The sequence below is a fragment of the Neovison vison genome, chromosome 1 (genome assembly GCF_020171115.1).
Source record: "Neovison vison isolate M4711 chromosome 1, ASM_NN_V1, whole genome shotgun sequence".
NCBI lineage: Eukaryota > Metazoa > Chordata > Mammalia > Carnivora > Mustelidae > Neogale > Neogale vison.
Window position 1 is genome coordinate 65320266 of NC_058091.1, and position 19396 is coordinate 65339661.

At 41.8% G+C, this 19396-nt stretch overlaps 1 protein-coding gene across 13 annotated transcripts in view; it reads left to right on the forward strand.

Moving 5' to 3' along the window:
* Positions 1-18861, forward strand: part of MAP7 (microtubule associated protein 7) — a 167315-nt gene extending 148454 nt beyond the window's left edge. For all 13 annotated transcript variants that reach the window (XM_044248094.1, XM_044248164.1, XM_044248058.1 and 10 more), the window contains 8 exons: positions 1650-1878; positions 3171-3354; positions 3513-3614; positions 4210-4260; positions 4398-4455; positions 7055-7157; positions 15341-15564; positions 17327-18861. In XM_044248094.1, coding sequence (XP_044104029.1) covers positions 1650-1878; positions 3171-3354; positions 3513-3614; positions 4210-4260; positions 4398-4455; positions 7055-7157; positions 15341-15564; positions 17327-17337 — 962 coding nt within the window. In that variant the 3' untranslated portion in view covers positions 17338-18861. The remainder of the gene's footprint in view (positions 1-1649; positions 1879-3170; positions 3355-3512; positions 3615-4209; positions 4261-4397; positions 4456-7054; positions 7158-15340; positions 15565-17326) is intronic.
* Positions 18862-19396: the final 535 nt, after the last annotated feature.

Below are 19396 nucleotides of genomic sequence, written 5' to 3' on the forward strand. Positions count from 1 at the left end.
ACAGTTATTATATCACACAGATTCTTGGGTCAGGAGTTTGGAAGCAGGTTAGCTGGGTGGTTGGACGATGGTGCACACATATGGTGGAGCTCCATTTCCTGGCACACGAACCTCTCTGTGGGGCTGCTTTATGTCCTCACAGTCTCTCTGCTGGACTCGCTTACTGGCTTTCCCCAGAAAGCGTGATCTGTGAGAGAGCCTCACGAGCATTCCACACCTTTTATGCCTGGTCTCAGAAGTCATACACTCAGAAGTCACAATTTCTTCATAGTCAATTCATCAGAAGCAAGTGACTACATTCAACTCATACTCAAATGAAGGGGATTAGTCTCACCCTTTTACAGTGAAGATCTTCAAAGGGTTTATGGAAATAGTTTTAATTCACCACTTCTGTAATGTTTCAAAGGACAGAGCCCTGGCTCTGTCTTAGATCTACTGAATCCAAGTATGTGGTAGACCCGGGGAACCTGAAAGACACTAAGCTCATCAGTCAAGTCCTGTGCGGGAATGTCAGATAAAATATAGAACGGCCAGTTACCCTGTGTGTAGTGGAGCCCAAGGACCACTGACTAGCCTCTGGTACTTGACGGAGGTCAGAACTCATTTCAAAAGACCCATTGGATCTCATCTCTGCCAGACTAAACCAGATGTTTAGCCAGAAGCTTAGAATCACCTGGAACCAGGAATTTTTACTGAAAGTTGTCTTCATTCAAAAGTTTTCTCCTTAAGGCTTAATTTGAAGATGGGGGTAGGGACAAAGATAGAATAGATAACTCAGACAAGTGACAATGTTGTTTGACAGTGGAAGGGTCCAATATTTGTTTGCATGGAAATAGAGAGAAGAGAAAGGCTGAAAAGTGTTCCGGGGGCGGAGAAGAATGCATTAATCTTGAATGGAGAGTCTAGAATACCAGAGATCACACCTCCCAGTGGAGCATCTCTGTGGGACTCCTGGCCTTCTAGAGTGGCTCTCTGGGCCATTTCCTCAGTGTGGATCAGTTCAGAGGACTTGTACTGCCATCTTGCATCTTGGCATCAAGATGGACAGGGGAGGCCCAAAAGGGTGAGGAATACGAGTGCCGGCTCCTGAAGAGGCCCTAGGATCGTCCCGTCTCAGACCTGGAGACAGCTCTGGGTAGACAAAAGGGACTTCTTCATCTTCATCGGTGTCATCTTCCCAGCCTGAATCTGGGCTCATGGCCGGAACCCTGAGGATGGTCGTAGAAAGGCTTTGGTCCGCTAGTAACAAATAGTCACTAAAGAGAAGGAATTTTTTAAATGTAATGAAAGGCAAATGGAAGATCTCATCTTCTTTTTGTTCAGAGTATAACTTCCCACAGAACCTAACATGAGGCTCCGTACTGAGTACACATTTGATATATGCTGTTAGCTGATTAACTTGTATAAAAATAGGAGCCGGTGATAGCGTGTCAGCTTTGTTGGATGTCTCCCTTACACATGCACCTTTTTGTTATCTGTTGCCTGGTTACGAGCAGAATACAGTGAAACCGTGAGAACACCCAGTAATAAACATTCCCTTTTCTCTTATAATGATGAATTCTAGGCCTGGGGTGTGGGGAATGCTAGTTTTTGTTTTGTTCTTTGGGTTTTGTTTCCAACTGGTTTTCTCCTTGTACCTGTTTGTACAGCTGCTTCAGCCCCAGCCGTGGCTCCGGCATCAGCCCCCACTCCAGCGCCGACCCCAGGCCCAGCCCCAGCCTCGCCATCCACTGTGACTGCCGCCGCTTCCCCCAAGACCTCCGCAGGCACCACCGACCCAGAAGAGGCCACGAGGCTGCTAGCTGAGAAGAGACGGCTGGCCCGAGAGCAGAGAGAGAAGGAGGAAAGGGAGAAGAGGGAGAGGGAAGAGCTGGAAAGGTAAAGCAGTGACATTGTTCAATGAGAAGGGACATCCTAGGGAAACCCTGGATTAAGTCTTCAGTCTGAGACAGGAGCTGGTAGTAGTGATGAAGGTGAATGGACTAGTTGCTTCAGAGTCATGCCTCTCATCACTAAGTGATTTTTTTTTTTTTAAGATTTTATTTATTTATTTGACAGAGAGAAATCACAAGTAGACGGAGAGGCAGGCAGAGATAGAGAGAGAGGGAAGCAGGCTCCCTGCTGAGCAGAGAGCCCCATGCGGGACTCGATCCCAGGACCCTGAGATCGTGGCCTGAGCCGAAGGCAGCGGCTTAACCCACTGAGCCACCCAGGTGCCCCTAAGTGATTTTTTTTTTAAATCACGTTTTCTTGCTCTGATGACAGTATAACAACACTGATGGAGAAAGGTTTATAGAAAGAAAAAAATCTATCCATAGTCTTACCAGTTTTCAGTCATTGGCAAAGTGGATTTTGGGTCATCCTTTCTAGTCTCTGAACACAGTAGGGGTTTATAGACATACATAAATATGTACACACACACACCTATTTACCTAATTATAGCCACAGTATAATGACAGTAGACGTACAATTGTACAGTCTGATTTTTTTTTACTGAAAATATTTCTAATCTCCATATTTCCTCATTATCCTTCTAATAATCCTTTTAAAGCCGCATACTAGAAGCTTGTGTTTTCTTCCTAAGAGAACTCTCAGGGAGTAGCTGGGTGAGGATAGTTCAGTGCCCCGTGATTTAGTTGGCCTCCTCCTCCAGCTAATACAACCGATGCCAAGGACCTTGTTCTCCAGACAAGCAGAGCTGCATCTTGGGGGAGGACCGCAGCCCCAGTGCCAGGCAGCAACATTGGACACACTTGATCACAGCGTTGTCCGGCCCTGTTAACAGAACATTGTAACCTTTATTAATTTACAAAGATTTCCAGGGGTGGGAGGGAAACGAATGTGCAAACTCATTACTAAACTGTCCCATTATTGGATAAAACTAGTCTGAACCTTTAAGGATAGTTCGGTTGCACATCCTTTCCCAAGACAGGCTCTCCTTAAAGCATCAGTGTTGCACGTTCCTTCTGTTTACCACGAGGCAGCGCGAAGCTGGGGACCTGGGGGAGGAAGAATAGAGGGTCGCTCCTCCTCTGGGACCCTGAGCCATGCTGTGAGCGCGTCGGGGAGGTTTTCCCTCCAGCCCTCAGGCCACAGCCACCAACTCCATCCAGCCTTTCTTCGGGGAGCGCCCCCCGGTGTATCTCTGCTTTGTGTGTGTCTTTTTCCAGACAAAAGAGAGAGGAGCTGGCGCAGAAGGTGGCGGAGGAGCGGGCGCGGCGCGAGGAGGAGTCCCGCCGGCTGGAGGCCCAGCAGGCCCGGGAGAGGGAAGAGCAGAGGGAAGAGCAGCTGCGGCGGCAGGCGGAGGAGCGCGAGCGGCGCGAGCGCGAGGACCTGGAGCGCGCCCAGAAGCAGGTAGGGGAGCCCCCGCCCCCCCCCCCGCGCCCGGCGTGCGGACGAGTCCCCGCAGCTGGGGGTGGGGGGGTGTCCCGCACCTGCTCTGGGGCCCCCCCGTGCCTCCGCCTCCCGGCAGCCCTTCCCGCCTGAAGCAGAGGCCCACTTCCTGTTTCCAGAAGGAAGAAGAAGCTCGCCTTCGTGAGGAAGCCGAGAGGGTTCGGCAGGAGCGGGAGAAGCACTTCCAGAGAGAAGAGCAGGAGCGCCTGGAAAGAAAAAAGGTGATTGTGTCTAGACCAGAAGCCTGGGGTGCTCATTGTCCCCATTCTTCCCCAGCCTTGAAGCCCCAAGACCAGGAGACTAGCTCACCGCTCTCCGAAAGCAAACGCGCTCTGCGCATCCCGGAGAAACCGAAGTCGCTCCGGGTATTCATCATCATCTCCAAACAAATCTGTCCGCACAGTGCGGACCGCACCAAAAACAGTTCCTTCCGGTTCATGTGGCTTAAGTCAGCTCCAGCCTTGATGTGAATAATGCCCATTAAAAGGGAGCAGTGGGCATTATAATGTCCAAAGTCACAGAGGTGTTCGGATGACCCATCTGCTTAGTGAAATGTGCCAGGCTTGCCTTCTTTGCCTGTGTGACCCCTTTGCTCAGTTCTCTTTCTGGGGTATCTGGGTGGCTCAGCCTTTGGGTGTGTCTGCTCAGTCATGATCCCAGGATTCTGGGATCCCCCCCACCCACCCATTGAGCTCTCAGCCGGAAGCCTGCTTCTCCCTCTCCCACTCTCCCTGCTTGTGTTCCCTCTCTCGCTGTATCTCTCTCTGTCAAATAAATAAATGAAATCTTTAAAAAAAAATTCTCCCTTTCTCGTAGCGACTTGAGGAGATTATGAAAAGAACAAGGCGAACAGAAGCTACAGATAAGGTACTGAGGAGGCCATTTTTAAACTCTTCTTAATGTTTTGTTGGTTTGTTTTTTTCTTTTTTCTTTACTTTCACTTGCAACTTTAACATTAAGAATCTTTTTTTCCTCTCTTTTTTTTTTTTTTTTTTTTTTGGTAGAAAACTGTTGATCAGAGAAATGGAGATATAACCAAGGGAGTTCTCGCTGGAGGAACAGGTATTTACTTCAGTGAATTCAAACAAATTCAATTGTAGAATTTTTGGATTGACTGTCTAGAGATGAAGATGTTCGTTGATTGGGGGGAAAAAAGTACTCATTGACTTACAGAAGCTTAGGTGGATGTCCGTAGATTTTCCCCTTATGTAAAACTCTCACACTTCTCGAAGATGTTTTTTCACATTTGTTTATACTCTAATAGTGTGCTTAATATTTAAATCATGTTATATTACAAATATCCACATGTGTGGATATATGTTTGTATATATCTGTGTGTATATAGATACATGCCTATACAGAGAGATAATAGACACATATAAATATTTATACACACATGATTAGAAGAATTTTTTTGTGTTATAAAATTAAATTTCATTTATCATTTATTGTCTGCTAAAGTAGCATGTATTTATATGTGCTCTTAAGGACTCTAAACTTGCACATTTGACAACTCGTATGTATGGCAATTCTCACAAAAGAATTTATACCTTTTAACTTTTGAGTTCAGAGTAGAGTTAAAATTAGAAATTAGTTGAAATTTCGTTGGAAAGTTGTTGATACCTCTAGGCTTTGGACAGAGATAATTAATATCTTGGTGATTTTAAACCAAATTTGCTTGAAATAAAATTTACCTTAGTGCGTTAATACCCAAATTCAATTAGTGTTCATTAAATGGTCTCTCTGTGTCAGGTACCACCTGCATACATTTTCTTCTTTAATTTCCGCTGCAGCCTATGGGGTAGAAGTGGTTTATCTTGAAGTCAGCAAGCATTTTCAGAGACCTGCCAGTGCCAGGCCTTGTTGCAGGCGCTGGGATTCAGTGTGAACAGGCCAGGCCAGGTCCCTTCCCCCCAAGGAATAATTCATTCGAGTGGCAGGCCCAGCTCATACAGCTGGAATCCAAGCTTATGATTGTTCAACGATCCCCCATGGTCTTCATGATCGTATGTACAGGTGGTTGGTACGCAGCTCATCACACACTCTAACTCTTTCCTCACTTACAGTATCAATGTGACAAGAAAGAACCAGAGATACCTCACTTCCCTTGGCTGTTTTTTTCTTGTAAGACTAAGGATCAAATGAAATGATCTATGTGAAAAAAAAATAATTTTCTGTAAACTCTAGAGGCTTTCAAAAGTTAATATGTTGGTGTCTTGGGATTTGGTTTTATTTCAGCAGAGGCTATCCGAGTTTCTCAATGTCGTGATCCCTTCTTAGTGAGCTTTCCATGTTTTGGTCAAGATGCCCTAATTATATTTGCTCAGAGAATAACCCTAATGGTTGCCTGTTAACCCCATTGCATTTTTAATAGGTTGTCTCCACAAATGTCATAATTCATGGAGACTTTATGCAGGCACGACCCTCCATGAGTCATCAGAATGAGCATTTTAGGGTGTAAATTGCACCAGTACGGGGGTTTTTTGAGTGTAGTTAGCGCATGGCTGGGTTCCTTGTTTATTTGTTTGTTTTTCCATCTTTCCCCCATCAATTCTTCCTGTATTCTTTCTACCTCAGCCTGAGAACCAACAAAACCAAAAGGGAAGGTGCAACTTTTCAGTCATCATATCTGTGTTTATCAACATTCATAATAAATCTAGTTTGAGTTAATACTGCTAAAAGGAGGCCTGAGGGATTATCTAACAAATATTCTCTTTTCCCTGTCGCATGAGTGGTTGAGGGCTAAATGGTTTTACTAGTGCTCCAAAGAGAATTCTAGGGCAGGCAGACAGCCGAGCTCACAGACCTATCAGAAATCTCCAAGGCTGCCTTTTACCAAATTTGTGTAATCACAAAATTGTGAATTTGGGCTCCTTTAACAAAGTTATTAATCACTTCAGTTATCAGACTCTCTGGACCTCTGGCAACTTTAGTGAATTTGTGCCAGGCTATGAAATAACACTTCCTTGGAATTATGTTTCAGCTATTTCTTCATGTCGAGCTGAAACCATAAATTGCCACCGATTTCCCTGAAACTCTAATCAGTATGAAGGTTTACAGGACTTTAAGTAACCCTGGCTTAGATTTTGGAGTCTGTCGTCAATATTGTTGGTGTAAGCTGGACTACATCACTGAGCATTGAACGACAAGGTGGCTTGGTAAAGTACAATTCACTGGCCTTCCATTCATGAAATCCCTTTCATTCTAAGTGTGACTAGAAGTAAACTGAATTTAAAAATTATTTTTTATCACTTAAGGTAGGTCATGGTGATTTGCTCTAAATTCTTCAGAAGATATTCACCATCAGCCTAATCAGGTCAGCTTACTGCTGTCTTCATCAGTTGCTTTGGTTTCAACATTACATACTTCTTGTCCACAGTCAATTTAGCACAAACAAAAATAGTAACAACACTGATTTCCAGCCTTACATGGTTCTAAGTACTTTGCATATGTCAATACATTTAATTCTCCCCATGGCTTGTGAGGTAGGTATTCTTATTCATGAGGAAACTGAGGCGCAGAGAGTTTGTGACCTGCCCAAGGTCACACAGCCGGTAAGCAGCAGAGCCAGGTCATAAATCTAGGCATTCTGAGTCCTGAGGTTTAGGGTTGAGACTAGAGTCGTAGTAACCATTTGTTCCATCTTCTTTGCTGTGTCCAGTGGTATCTGCACTTCCGTGTATGACAAACTCTCCAGGAATTGGAGAACCAGTGGCCAGCCCACATGCGGTTACCTCACACCAATCGACAGTGACTGTGGAGAGGTGAGTTAAAACTGGGCCCTTTTTCCTGTTATACATGAGAGCAAAGCGCTAACTCCATCAGAACTTCCTAAGCCTGACAGAATTTCAGAGTTTTAACATCAAGATTTATTTTCCTTTGTGTCCATTAATGTTTGGTAGAGCTAGTAATTCTGTAGTCAAAGAAAGGGAAAATTTTTTTTTTCTTGAGTCTTTAAATATTATAGTTAGGTTTTTGTATGCCTATTAAAGAAAATTACAGGGAGGCATTTTATATGTATATATTTAACATGATCTAGACCATATTCATATCCTTTAATAGCATATTTTCACCATACATAATATTCTCGTGTGTCACAAATTTGCTCTACAGTAAAATAATTTGGATGCCAGTATTTCTTATATTGGTAGTAAGGCTTCTTATTGAAGAAACAAACAGTTGCTAACAAAAGTCAAGAAAGAAGTGTGGGCTGAAAAAAGATTGCCTTCTCTTCTTTGGTGTTTATATTGACAACATCCTAAGAACACTCTCAAAAATAAAAAAAATCAGGTTAATCCTAGCCTGTGCCTAAAAATCCAGGCATAAAGATCTTTAAGAAATATTTGTAATACTGTTAAAAAAAAAAATCAGCTATGACTTTTTTTTTTCCAATTTACTTAATTCTTTTATGTTTTCCTGTTTCTAATGCCAGGTGTTTGCTAACATCAGAGAATTAAAAGTCCTCAAATTAACTTTTTTCTTAGTCTAAAAACACACATTGCACAGCGTTTTACAATATTGGCTGCAATGCAAAGATACATCCTTCTAAGATGTCCATAAGTCATAAGACATCCATTGATATCTTTCTAGGACAGTCAAATCTTTTATTTTTCCCACTATAATACCAAAGAAAAGAATTTTCCTGAGAGAGAGCTTATTAATAAGCTTTCAACCATGTTGAATAACTGGATTATCTTCATTAACTAAGATATATATTAAGTGATATTTTACGCTTTTAGTTTGATTTTCAAATAAAATATTCATCCCCAACTGCTATAATTTATGATCCTAAATTCACTGACTTCAAGAAAAAGAGACTTTTATGAAAGAATAAAAAGTATCACAGAGAGAATCCCATTACTATAAGGACCAGGTTTATTAAACCACTGGTAATTTTATCTGATCAATAACATTAGTTTACATTAGCTGACTTTTTTCAGTGGTAAAATCATCAAGTAGTTAATCATTGCCTGAAACATAATTTTACTCTGTGAAATGAGATGGTAAAGTTCTATTTCTGATCATTGATTTCACCCATTGCTTTTCTCTATTTAACCTGCCTTCAGACCTCAAATCTCTTTTCATAAAGTGTACCGTGAGATCACTTGGCTTTTACTTGGCACTGACACAGTATTTGTGTACCCAGTTCAACCTAGTTCATTTGTCATCAGCCCTTGCCACGTAAGCTCTGAAATACAAATGTAAAATGAAGCACTAAATCATGTGGCGAAACTCAGCTTTATGGTAAACTGCCGTGTAGGTGATGAGACTGTTCTATTGGAGTTTGGGTTTTTTTGTTTTTGTTTTTGTTTTGTTTTGTTTTTTCAATTTTTATCAGAATAAAAACATAAATTTGTGAAGTTCATTTAGAGAATTGGATCCCATTTTGAGAAACACAATGCATTTCTGAATGATCCTGGCCTCTAGGGATTGTTTAATGCGGTGTTCTGTTTGTTCCCCATGGCACGATACACGGTTTGTGATTATGTAGCCCAAGAACCCCTGCTTCCCTCAATTATTTCTAAATTTATCTTCCTTGAATTTATCCACACCAATCTTAAAACAACGTATACCTCCACTTAGCATCATCTTTTTAGTAACAAAAAGAAGTGTTTTTTATTTTTCTTACACCTACCTATTTGCAATTTCAAAGTTAAAACCCGTGGTTGTCAGAAACTAGGTTTTAGGGGATAAGTCCTTTCTCACAATTTCCATACCTTTTGTAACTTTATAGATTTTATTTCTCTTCTCTTTGTGCTTTCATCTGATAAAGCAAGTAGTCCTCCTATGCTTAGTCAGTCAGGGTCCAGTCAGGAGAGAGAAACCAGGCAAATTAATTTGAACAGGAAAGTTTAACTTCAAGAATAATTAACTAGTACTTGAGATGAAAGTAACAACAGATTGCTAGTAAGAAGTAAAGAGAACTCCAGAATACGGTCTAAGGCGTGGCCACATCCCTGAGCCATACCCAAGCAAGAGTGCCTTCCCCAGGCTTCCATCCAGACCCTGTTGGCAAGGGTATGGCTGTGACCCACTGGATGGTGGACAAGTTCTTTTATGAAAGAAACTTGGTGGTGGAACTTGCCAGATATCTACCCTCTAGAATGCTTAGGAGAACTGTTCACGAGGAGGTGTCTCAGTTCTGCCATAGGTTGGCCCTGGCAAAGTGCTGGGGCAGCTGCTTCTGCTGCAGGGGCTGGCAGCCTCACGCGCACCAAGAGCCAGACACTGGGAATGCCACAAGGGTGTGCTGCAGGGGCCCGCTGAGCAAGCACAGCCACCACACCAGGAAGCAGAATTTTCCTCGTGCCATGTCTCTCCAGCAGCCTTAAAGGACAGACCTCAAAGATTGTGCCAGCTGGCAAAGGACAATTATTTAATTTATTCCAGTTCAGAGCAAGACTGAGGATGAATTTGGAGCTGAGAGGCCAAAAAAGAAAAAAAAAGGAAAGAAAAGTAAAGAAAAACCCAAACCTTACAGGCTCAGCTCTTTGTCATTTTAGTTGTATTTTCTGAAGATTCTTCAGCACGAGCATGAGGTTGAGGAAGAAGAGCTTTAGAACCAAAAGTCCCAGGCTGGATTCCTAGTATTACTTAAAGAAATTCAGTGACTCTAGTATTACTTAAAGAAGTAAGATTTAGTTTTGTCGTCTGGACCTGAAGAGGTCTTTCCCCAGGGTACCAAATGGTCCAGTGAGATATTGTCTGTGAAGGAGCTCTGAAATCAGCAAATGTTAGATGTTATTCCTCTTTGTCCTTCTAAGGTACAGTGTCCAGAAGACATAGCATGCTGGTGTAGCTGCAGTGTGGTATTATAGGAAAGTGCTTTTACGTTGTATCTGATGTCCCATCTTCTCCTGCCCTGCATTTTATTGGCTACTTCTTTAACCATAAAAACATGAGGAATCACTGTTACCTGGATCCGTTTTCTGGTGACTGGCAGATCTCTCACGTCCGTTTTCCCTGAGAGCTCTTCATCTTCTGAGGATGGTTCCGCTTACAGTGGTTCTCTAACCCCACTGACCTTTCCATCCCTGACATTTTGACGATTTTTGCCTGTTATCCTCAAGGACTTGCGTTTCCCAGAATAATCATTATCTGGATACTTAAATTTTTCCTCCTGCTTGTCTTCCAGATTATTATAACCTGCTCTTAGCCCGGACCCCTGAGGCTATCTGCCACTCATACTCTTTCCACCGGGAGAAGGACCACTACTAACCTTTCATACCCTTCCCTAAGATGGTTTCCTGTTCACATTCCCTTTGCTTCAGCGGGGACTTACAGTTTTACCTCTGGAGCCTGTGAAAGATTTTTCAAGTGACAAATAAATGGCATCCACGGATGTTCCCTTTACCCCCTGTTTCAAGTCGACCTTGGTACCACTTACGAAGTCGGTTTTTACCTCAGTGTGTTATGGCTAGTGAAACATTCCATAATCCTTGTCATCAGTTCACATGTTTATTAAATACCCTACCACACCCCCAAAGTAGAGGCATAGATCCCTCCAGCCTGCTCACTGGGAGTTGAGTCACGGATTGGAGATCCGCAGGGTCCCTTCTGAAGACCGTGAGATGGGTGGTCCCCTGTGGAAATCCACCACGGCGAATGCTGTCTGCACGTGGCAGGGTGTTTTCACTAGAAAATACCACTCCAAAGAACGAATACTTTTAGTTCAGAATTGGAGAAGTGAACTTTCCCTAATGCCTCAGCTACCTAATACATTAGTTTGCCTTGTCTTTAGGAAAAATAAATGAGTGCCGTGAACTCAGAGACACTCTCCCCCCACCCACCCCTGAGGCGATATCAGACCATCCTCCTAGTATATTCTAGCATCGAGGAGGAGCAGCAGTTCCTGGTGCAGAGAAACCCTACACCAGTACCACCCTGAACCTGACTTCAGCCCCGAGGGGCCTGAGTGACGTGGCTGGCCCCTGTGGTTTCTAGTGTTCTCAGCCTTCTGTGTGCAATGCCTTTTAAAGCCTGAAAGCAAGTCTTCTTGCCCCGCTGACAATAGATAGACTGAAGAGGGTTGGAGTTACCAAAAGTCTGGCCAGCTTTTATAGGTGCAAAGAAATATATGAGCTTGGCCAAGATGATTTCTTACTTCAGAACCATTTTGGGTTCTTGAGAATGAGTATTTGTAGAGAGAGGAGCCCACAGAATGGAGGAGAATGTTTATTTGTGGATAAGAAACAGAGAACACAGATGAATGTGTGAGTACAAGTGTATGTGGGGTGTGGAGGAAGGAAGATATTAAGTTTCTCAGGTCATTCTGCTACAGTCTCCCACCCCCAACAGAAAATCTGTTCTAGAAACTGAAATCTTCTCATGGGCTACTGTCCTACCCTGCTAATACCCAGAAGACATTTCATGCCTGTTCTTTGCCCCAGGCTAAGATCCTTCACTCTTAAGAGAATAATCCTTCATGTTTTTTTTTTTTTTAATATTTTATTTATTTATTTGACACAGAGAGAGAGAGATCATAAGTAAGCAGAGAGACAGGCGGCGGGGGGGGGGGGAGGGGGGAAGCAGGCTCCCTGCTGAGCAGAGAGCCCGATGTGGGGCTTGATCCCAAGATCCTGAGATCATTACCTGAGCTGAAGGCAGAGGCCTAACCCACTGAGCCACCCAGGTGCCCCATAATTTTGGTTTTTGACCTTCTGGTTTTCCTTCAAACTATAGGAGTTTATCATTGTTTTTAGTTTGTCCTAAAGGAAAATAACATTCCCAAGCCCCTACCATTCAAACAGAAAGAGAGATACCACTTTTAATTTTAAAGTTTCTTGTAAAATAAATAATTTTTAAAAATTTTAAATAACAATAAAGGTACTTGCTACCATGATAATAAATGTCAAGAAAGAATTAAGTCCTGGCTATAGTAAGACATACGGACTGTCAGATTCCCACCATGATCCCAGATCCTTCCCCAGGTAGATTTTATTTTTCATTTTGTTTTTTAAGTAATCTCTATACCCAGTGTGGGTCTCGAACTCATGATCCTGAGTTCAAGAGTTGCATGCTCCTCCCACTGAATCAGCCAGGCGCAACCCTAGGTAGATTTTAACAAGAAAAGGGCACAGTTTTGAAGATGCTTGCATCCAGCTTCAGCTGCCAGAGTATAGTCAAAGAAAAGAACTTCAAAAGCTGATGATCTTACCCTAAGAGGACACACAGATGATATTCCCTAATCCCGGTGACTTCAGTTTCAGTTTTATAGTTTCTGCCAGTCACAGTGTCTTCTGAACATCTAACAACTGGCCATCCAAAGTATATAGCACGATTACTCCTCTAATTGCTAGCAAGAAAGCATGGGTGGAGAGGTCAGGTAGGAGTGGGAGGGGAAAATGAAGTCAGCTGTTGACTCAAGTCTGGGTTGGCGTAGCCATTAAAACTTGTTAGCACACGCAAGCCTGGAAGGTAAGGGCAGTTGAGGTGGCCAAAAAACGGGACTTGGAAATGCATTCCTCTTTTTTACCTTTTGCCGAAACTTCTCCTGAAAATCACTTAAGGATGAGAACCAAAACTATTTCCCTGGTTATAGAAAGCCCATCAATGTTGGGAAAGAATCAGGAGGGTGGGGGGCACCTGGGTGGCTCAGTCGGTTAAGCATCTGCCTGGATTTCCAGGATTTGGGGAGCCAGCCCCTCATTGGGCTCCCTGCTCAGCAGGAAGTCTGCTGCTGCCTCTACCCCTGCCCCCTGCTCATGATCTCTCTCTCTCATGCTCTCTCTCTTCCTCAAATTAATAAATCTTTAAGGGGAAAAAAAAAAAAAAAGACCCAAGAGGATGGGTTTGGTGACTGGTCCAAGCACCTAGAGCAGCGGGTGTTGGGCGAGCAGTGGGTGTCGGCGTGCACACGCATGCCTTCTCAATCACTACTGTAATGCCAAGCCTTCTTGGTGAAATAGCAGAAAACTGCCATCATGCTCTGAGTTTGTATACTGTTTTTATGTTATTTTTCACAGACTTTTACGAATAATACTTTCAATGTACCCTGCAGTACCTTGTGAGGCACTTCGGACAGATATTTTTTGTCCCTAGAAGAGAAGGTCTATAATTTTATGTATTTATTTGACACAGAATGAGAGGGGGAGAGAGAACACAAGCAGGCAGAGCAGCAGGCAGAGGGAGAGGAGAAGCAGGTTCCCCACTGAGCAGAGAGCCCAAAGCAGGGTTTGATCCCATGGGATCATGACCTAAGCTGAAGGCAGATACCTAACCAACCAAGCCACCCAGCCACCCAAGAAAAGTGTTTGGCTTTTGTTGTTGTTGTTTATTGTTTTTAAGATTTTATTTGACAGAGAGATCACAAGTAGGCAGAGAGGCAGGCAGAAAGAAAGAGGGAAGCAGGTTCCCCACTGAGCAGAGAACCTGATGCTCAATCCCAGGACTCTGGGATCATGACCTGAGCTGAAGGCAGAGGCTTAATCCACTGAGCCACCCAGGCACACCGAAAAGTTTTAATTAACAAAAATATACCAAAATATCTAAATCAGAAGTGCTTTAGAATGTGTTCCAAAAATCATTATTTCTTGCGAATTAGGTAAACTATTTCCTCAAACAGGGTAAAAAAGCAGATTCCTCAAAATAAACAAAAAGCAATGGAAAAACTGGATGCATATTAGCTTTATGTTACCATTTGGGAAGGAGACAGAAAAAGATGAATTGAGTTGCTAAAGTTCAAGCAGTTGGCTATGTACTACAGACCTGATTTTCTTTTTTATTTATTTATTTATTTATTTATTTATTTTTTTTAAAGATTTTATTTTATTTATTTGAGAGAGAGAGACAGTGAGAGAGAGAATGAGCGAGGAGAAGGTCAGAGAGCGAAGCAGACTCCCCATGGAGCTGGGAGCCTGATGTGGGACTCGATCCCGGGACTCCAGGATCACGCCCTGAGCCGGAGGCAGTCGTTCAACCAACTGCGCCACCCAGGCGTCCCCAGACCTGATTTTCTGATCTCTAGCCTCTTTCCATAAATCTTCCTATAGTTAAATATTCCTATAAGAAACAATTTTTGTTTCATATGGTTGGTCTTTTCCATTTGGAAAATTTAACTCTAGAATTTTGTCAAATAGGGTGTTTTGTGCTTTTTTGATACGTGAGCTGAGCACTGAACAAAATACGAAGCATGTAAATATATGCTTATTGCAGCATTCAGAAAAAGTGAACAATCTAGCATTCATTTGTACAGGCATTGTTTCTGCTGCCTTGTAAAGCAGAATAATGAACATATATAAGGCTTTCAATTTGGTTATAGACCTTCTAAAGAGAGGAAAAAACCTAAGAGGAACTGTAGGTAGAAAATTAAGGATTTGGTGGCCAATTAAATGTACCTCAAAAATAAATCCAAGATATTGAGCGTGAATTAATGAAGAAGTAAGGTGGGGTCAGAGGCAGATTTAAGTGGTAAAGATAAGGTTGGTCTTAAACAACATACCTGTAAAAAATTTGCAAATAATTTAAGAAGCCAGAGGAACCCAGGTAGGGCTAGCATCTGAATAGCCAGGTATGTACAAAATGGCATAATGAGCGGAACACAGGACCAGAGCTCGGAAGATCATACATTCAGTTTGAACTATATGTCTCAGTCACTCTATGACTCTACAGATTATCCCCCATTCCCCTGAATTTCAATCCCCTCATCTTTGAAGTAAAGGACCTGATATGGGCTACTGGTTATCAAACAAAAGGTGTGTGAAAATGCCTGTGGTACAAATTGTTATGGTAAATTTTTACAACAAAAACAGATTTTTAAAAATAAGAGTAAAATTGCAGATATGTCAAAATTCACCATTTTTATGAGTGATGTGGTCCATCAGTGTTAACATTTGATTCTAAAATTCTAAAATGATTTATTACAAAACAGTTTCCAGTTGTTTTAAAAATGTTTTTTTCCAGCTTTAATGCTAACTCCTTTCATTTTTTTACTTTTCAATTTCCCTAGTACTTCCAATTTGGAAAAACAGCCAAGTGAAAATGGAGTATCTATTCAGAATGAAAATTTTGAGGAAATTATAAACTTACCCATTGGATCTAAACCATCCAGATTAGATGTCACCAACAGTGAGAGCCCAGAAATTCCTTTGAATCCAATTCTGGCCTTTGATGATGAAGGGACACTTGGGCCCCTGCCTCAGGTAGACGGTGTTCAAACACAACAGACAGCAGGTAAGCTTGCCTCGAGCTCCCTTCAGTAGCCTTCACAAATATGTGACACCACCTGAGGGAACAAACCTTGTGCAGTGTGATTAGGGCATCTTTGTTCTTCTAAGGACCACATGGAAAAGATTGTGTAAGGAGCATAGAATTTGAATTTTGAATTGCCTTGGGCAAATTCTGAGGCCCGTCCTGTTCCCCCAACTGGGTGTACAAATCCAGTCGGCATCACCCGCTGGGTGTCCATCACGTTCTCCTCACAGAGCAGTCCTCACTGCTCAGAAACACTCACTGTCAGAACAGCCTTCCTATAAAGACAAGCACTTAATGCCTCACCATAATGCAGGGACCTTGGGCCCAGTTCTGCCCCCTGGTGTTTGTTCCATCTTTCCAGCTCTTCAGATGTACGAAGACTGCCATCACATTCTCCCGTTTTTCTCCTGTCCTGGTTTAGCAGCTTAGATGATACACCATTGTCCTTTTTAAACGTAATAAGTTGGAATTAGATCATGGGACCCATATTCAGAACTACGAGCATATGAACCCAGTGGTGGTCTATCCTCCGTGGAGTGACTGTTGCTGTTATTGAAGCAACCAGTGACTCTCATACCGTCTCTGGGACTCGTCCTTGACCTGAAGTCTTTGTGCAAAAAGAACAATAGCTTTGTGTGACCCAGAGAAATAAGGAGCACATCGAAAGTTACTAACTCAAGGGTCGCTAGCAGCTCAACAGCACGATCTCATCAGTGTCTGACACAAGTGGAATCCTGTCAGCTCTGGCTCTTCTCAAACCTCTTTGAGTTCTGTCAAGTTTCTCTTCTCAGCAGATCACTTTCATGTATCAAGCCGCATCCCTTTAGAGTATTAAGGACAGAGCTGGCCAAATTTAGCATGTTTAATGGAGTCAGTGCAGAATTATCAGTGGTCAAGTTGTTTTGTGTTTCAGACTTCCATCTGTGAACTTCTAAGTCCTCTTTCCCACTCTAAGTGGCTGGAAAAGCCAGTGTTGGAGCACCTGTCCAAATGAAGCTAGCCTTTTTTCCTTCTCTAATAGACTGACCTTGGGAGTCTAACATCACTTTACGATCCCCTTCTCTAGATTGTAAAAGGAAGTTATACATCCCAGCCCAGGTCTGCCATCCTCATTCTTAAGACTCCAGGAATAATCTGCTGGCATGTATGTGAGTGGAAACACTCCCTCCTTGTCATGTCGCAGATTTACAGAGAGGAGAGCAACACCCAGATGACCTTTGGCGTCACATACTAGGGCTTACCTCACCTTTTGATTTATCTGTCATCCCATTCTCACTGTTTCTGCACTTCTGTAACTTCTGTAGGAACAGAATCAAGTGTCTGTGATTTTCAGTGCTGTAAGGGTTCTTTTGGGGTCATGATTGTTTTTCAATAAACGTTGATTTAGCCATATGTTTGGAGCCTGAAGCATCAGGTGCTGAGGGTAAAAGACCAATGAACATCAGTCTCTAACATCAAAGGAGAGTACAAGTGATGTATGTCCTTTAGAAAAATGACTGATACAGCCTAAGCTGAAGGTAAAGAAAAGAACACGTGTTTTCCTGCCTGTGTTTTAGTGGTAGAATTCACTAAAATACAAGACTGTGATGAGATCTTATATAAGATTCTGATGAGTTCTTATATGAGACAATGAATAAAAAAGCATGGTAAAGTTTTAGAAATGTAAGATATTACCATAGTATTCTTGACATAAAATTTTAGATAAATGGTAATCTGTTCTTTTTTGTGTCTCCTAATATAGAAGTTATATGAGCATCTCTTCAGAAGAACCAAAGCAGAAATTTAAAAAGAATTTCTACAATTAATGGAATTCCTTCCATGCTATAAAGGAGCAACCCCCTCCTCCAGTTTTCTAAAGATTTCTTGACCATCATTTTGAAAAGACTTTATTAAACCAGCTAAAGACAACAGACTGGATAGCTTTTCTAATAATTTTCGCCAATAGAGGAAAAAAATGTTCCTTATTCTTCAGTACTTTAAAACGGCTTTTTCCAGTGTGCTCCTTCTTAGCAAATCAATATTTTTCTGCATTCTCTAAAAGATGAGAGCATTTGGCTATTAAAAAAAAAATCGGGCTGAACAGGCATGATTTTTCACATAAATATTTTGGTCTTTAAAAGCTAACATAAAATTGGCACAAAAAATTTACCTTTTACAATATAATACTTGAAAAGTAAGTACCTCTTTGCTCTACAAGTAGAGTGAACAGGAGAGGTGTTTAAATTAAGCCTGTTTAAATATTATTGCAGAGAGTTCTATTTGTAGAAGCAAACTATAGGCAGGTTACCAGGTTCTTGTAAATGCAATTTGTACATGGACATTCTGCAAACCCAGCTGTCACATTCTTGCATCTCTTTTTGCAAAAGCATACTAAACAGTTTTAAAATGTGAAAAAGAAACATTATTTTTTCAGAGCAAGAATATAGACTGTCCTCTTAAATAATGTATTTATAAAGTTTTTCCAGATAAACTAATCAAATAAATTAGAACAACGTGACAACATTGCAAACTTTGATTTATTAGATGCATTCCTTATGTTACCATGAGTGAATGTTTGTGATGATTCAGGGCTATTTCTGATGTCTATACATTGCTGCTGTCCCCAGTGATGGTGGGACTTACCTTTGCCTTACCTGATCACAAATTATGTGGGGGTGGGGGGGGTTGGAAGGGGAGTAAAGATTTACTATTTCTTTAAATAAAAAAAGAATTTGGTTTTGCTCGTTTAAGAGCAAAGAAAACCTGATGGGATGTTGACTGGCACACGGAGCACTGTGCAGGTCACCTTCCCAAACGTCCTCCTCCTGCGTGGCTCCCCTCAGCTCTGACTTTTCACTCTTCACTTTTGCTGCTGAGCTTAGCTGTGCAAGCTTGCACTTTCATGTACTAGCATAATTCAGTTTTATTTTACCATTTTAGAAGCTACTACTAACTAAATGTTGAAGGAGAGGGGACTCGGAAGGAACGCTCTGTGTGTGTGTGTGTGTGTGTGTGTGTGTGTGGAGTGTTTGGAAAGGTAAATGTCTAGCAGTGTAATATGTTGGCTTTATTAAAAGAGGGATTGGGTAATCTATATTGAATGAGAAACTATTCATTTATTAAAATCCAGGCTATAGTAACAGCTGTAATTTGTGAAAATATTAATTTGGGGGTTTTCCCTATTCTCAGTTGTCCATGTACGTGTAGTCATATTAAAAAAAAAATCTGTTCAACAAAGTTGTTTTATTTGTTTAAGTTGACCTAGCACGAAACACCAAATAAAATGTGTTTGACATAGTTTTACTTTTAGGTTTCTCATATGTTACAACTTTACTTGGATTGAGTCTTGAGTTTTCAAATTGCCCTTCATTCAATCACAGTGCCATTTCCCCAGCTTCCTTTGAATGGGAATATAGAAAGGTTTATTTAAAATTTAGAACAATAGTTCTATTTTGGCTAGGTTTTCCTGGTTTTGTTTATATTTTTAAATTTGAGCCATCATTAACAAACAAAGCCTTTTAAGTAATCAAGTTTTAGTCAAAAGTGACATAAAATTAACTATTTTTTAAAGATTTTATTTGAGAGAGAGCAAGAGAGAACACGAGCAGGAAGAGGGGCAGAAGAAGAGGGAAAAGCAGGCTCCCCAGGATCCTGCGATCATGACCTGAGCCAAAGGCAGGTGCTTAACCAACTGAGCCACACAGGTGCCTGTAAAATCAACTATATTTTAAAAAGAACAGTACCAGAGGATGACCTGGACCTTTACAATGTCTTGATTGCTTTTTCTCCAGCCCTTAAATGTCGATACCTGCTAGTCATAAAGAAATCTTTA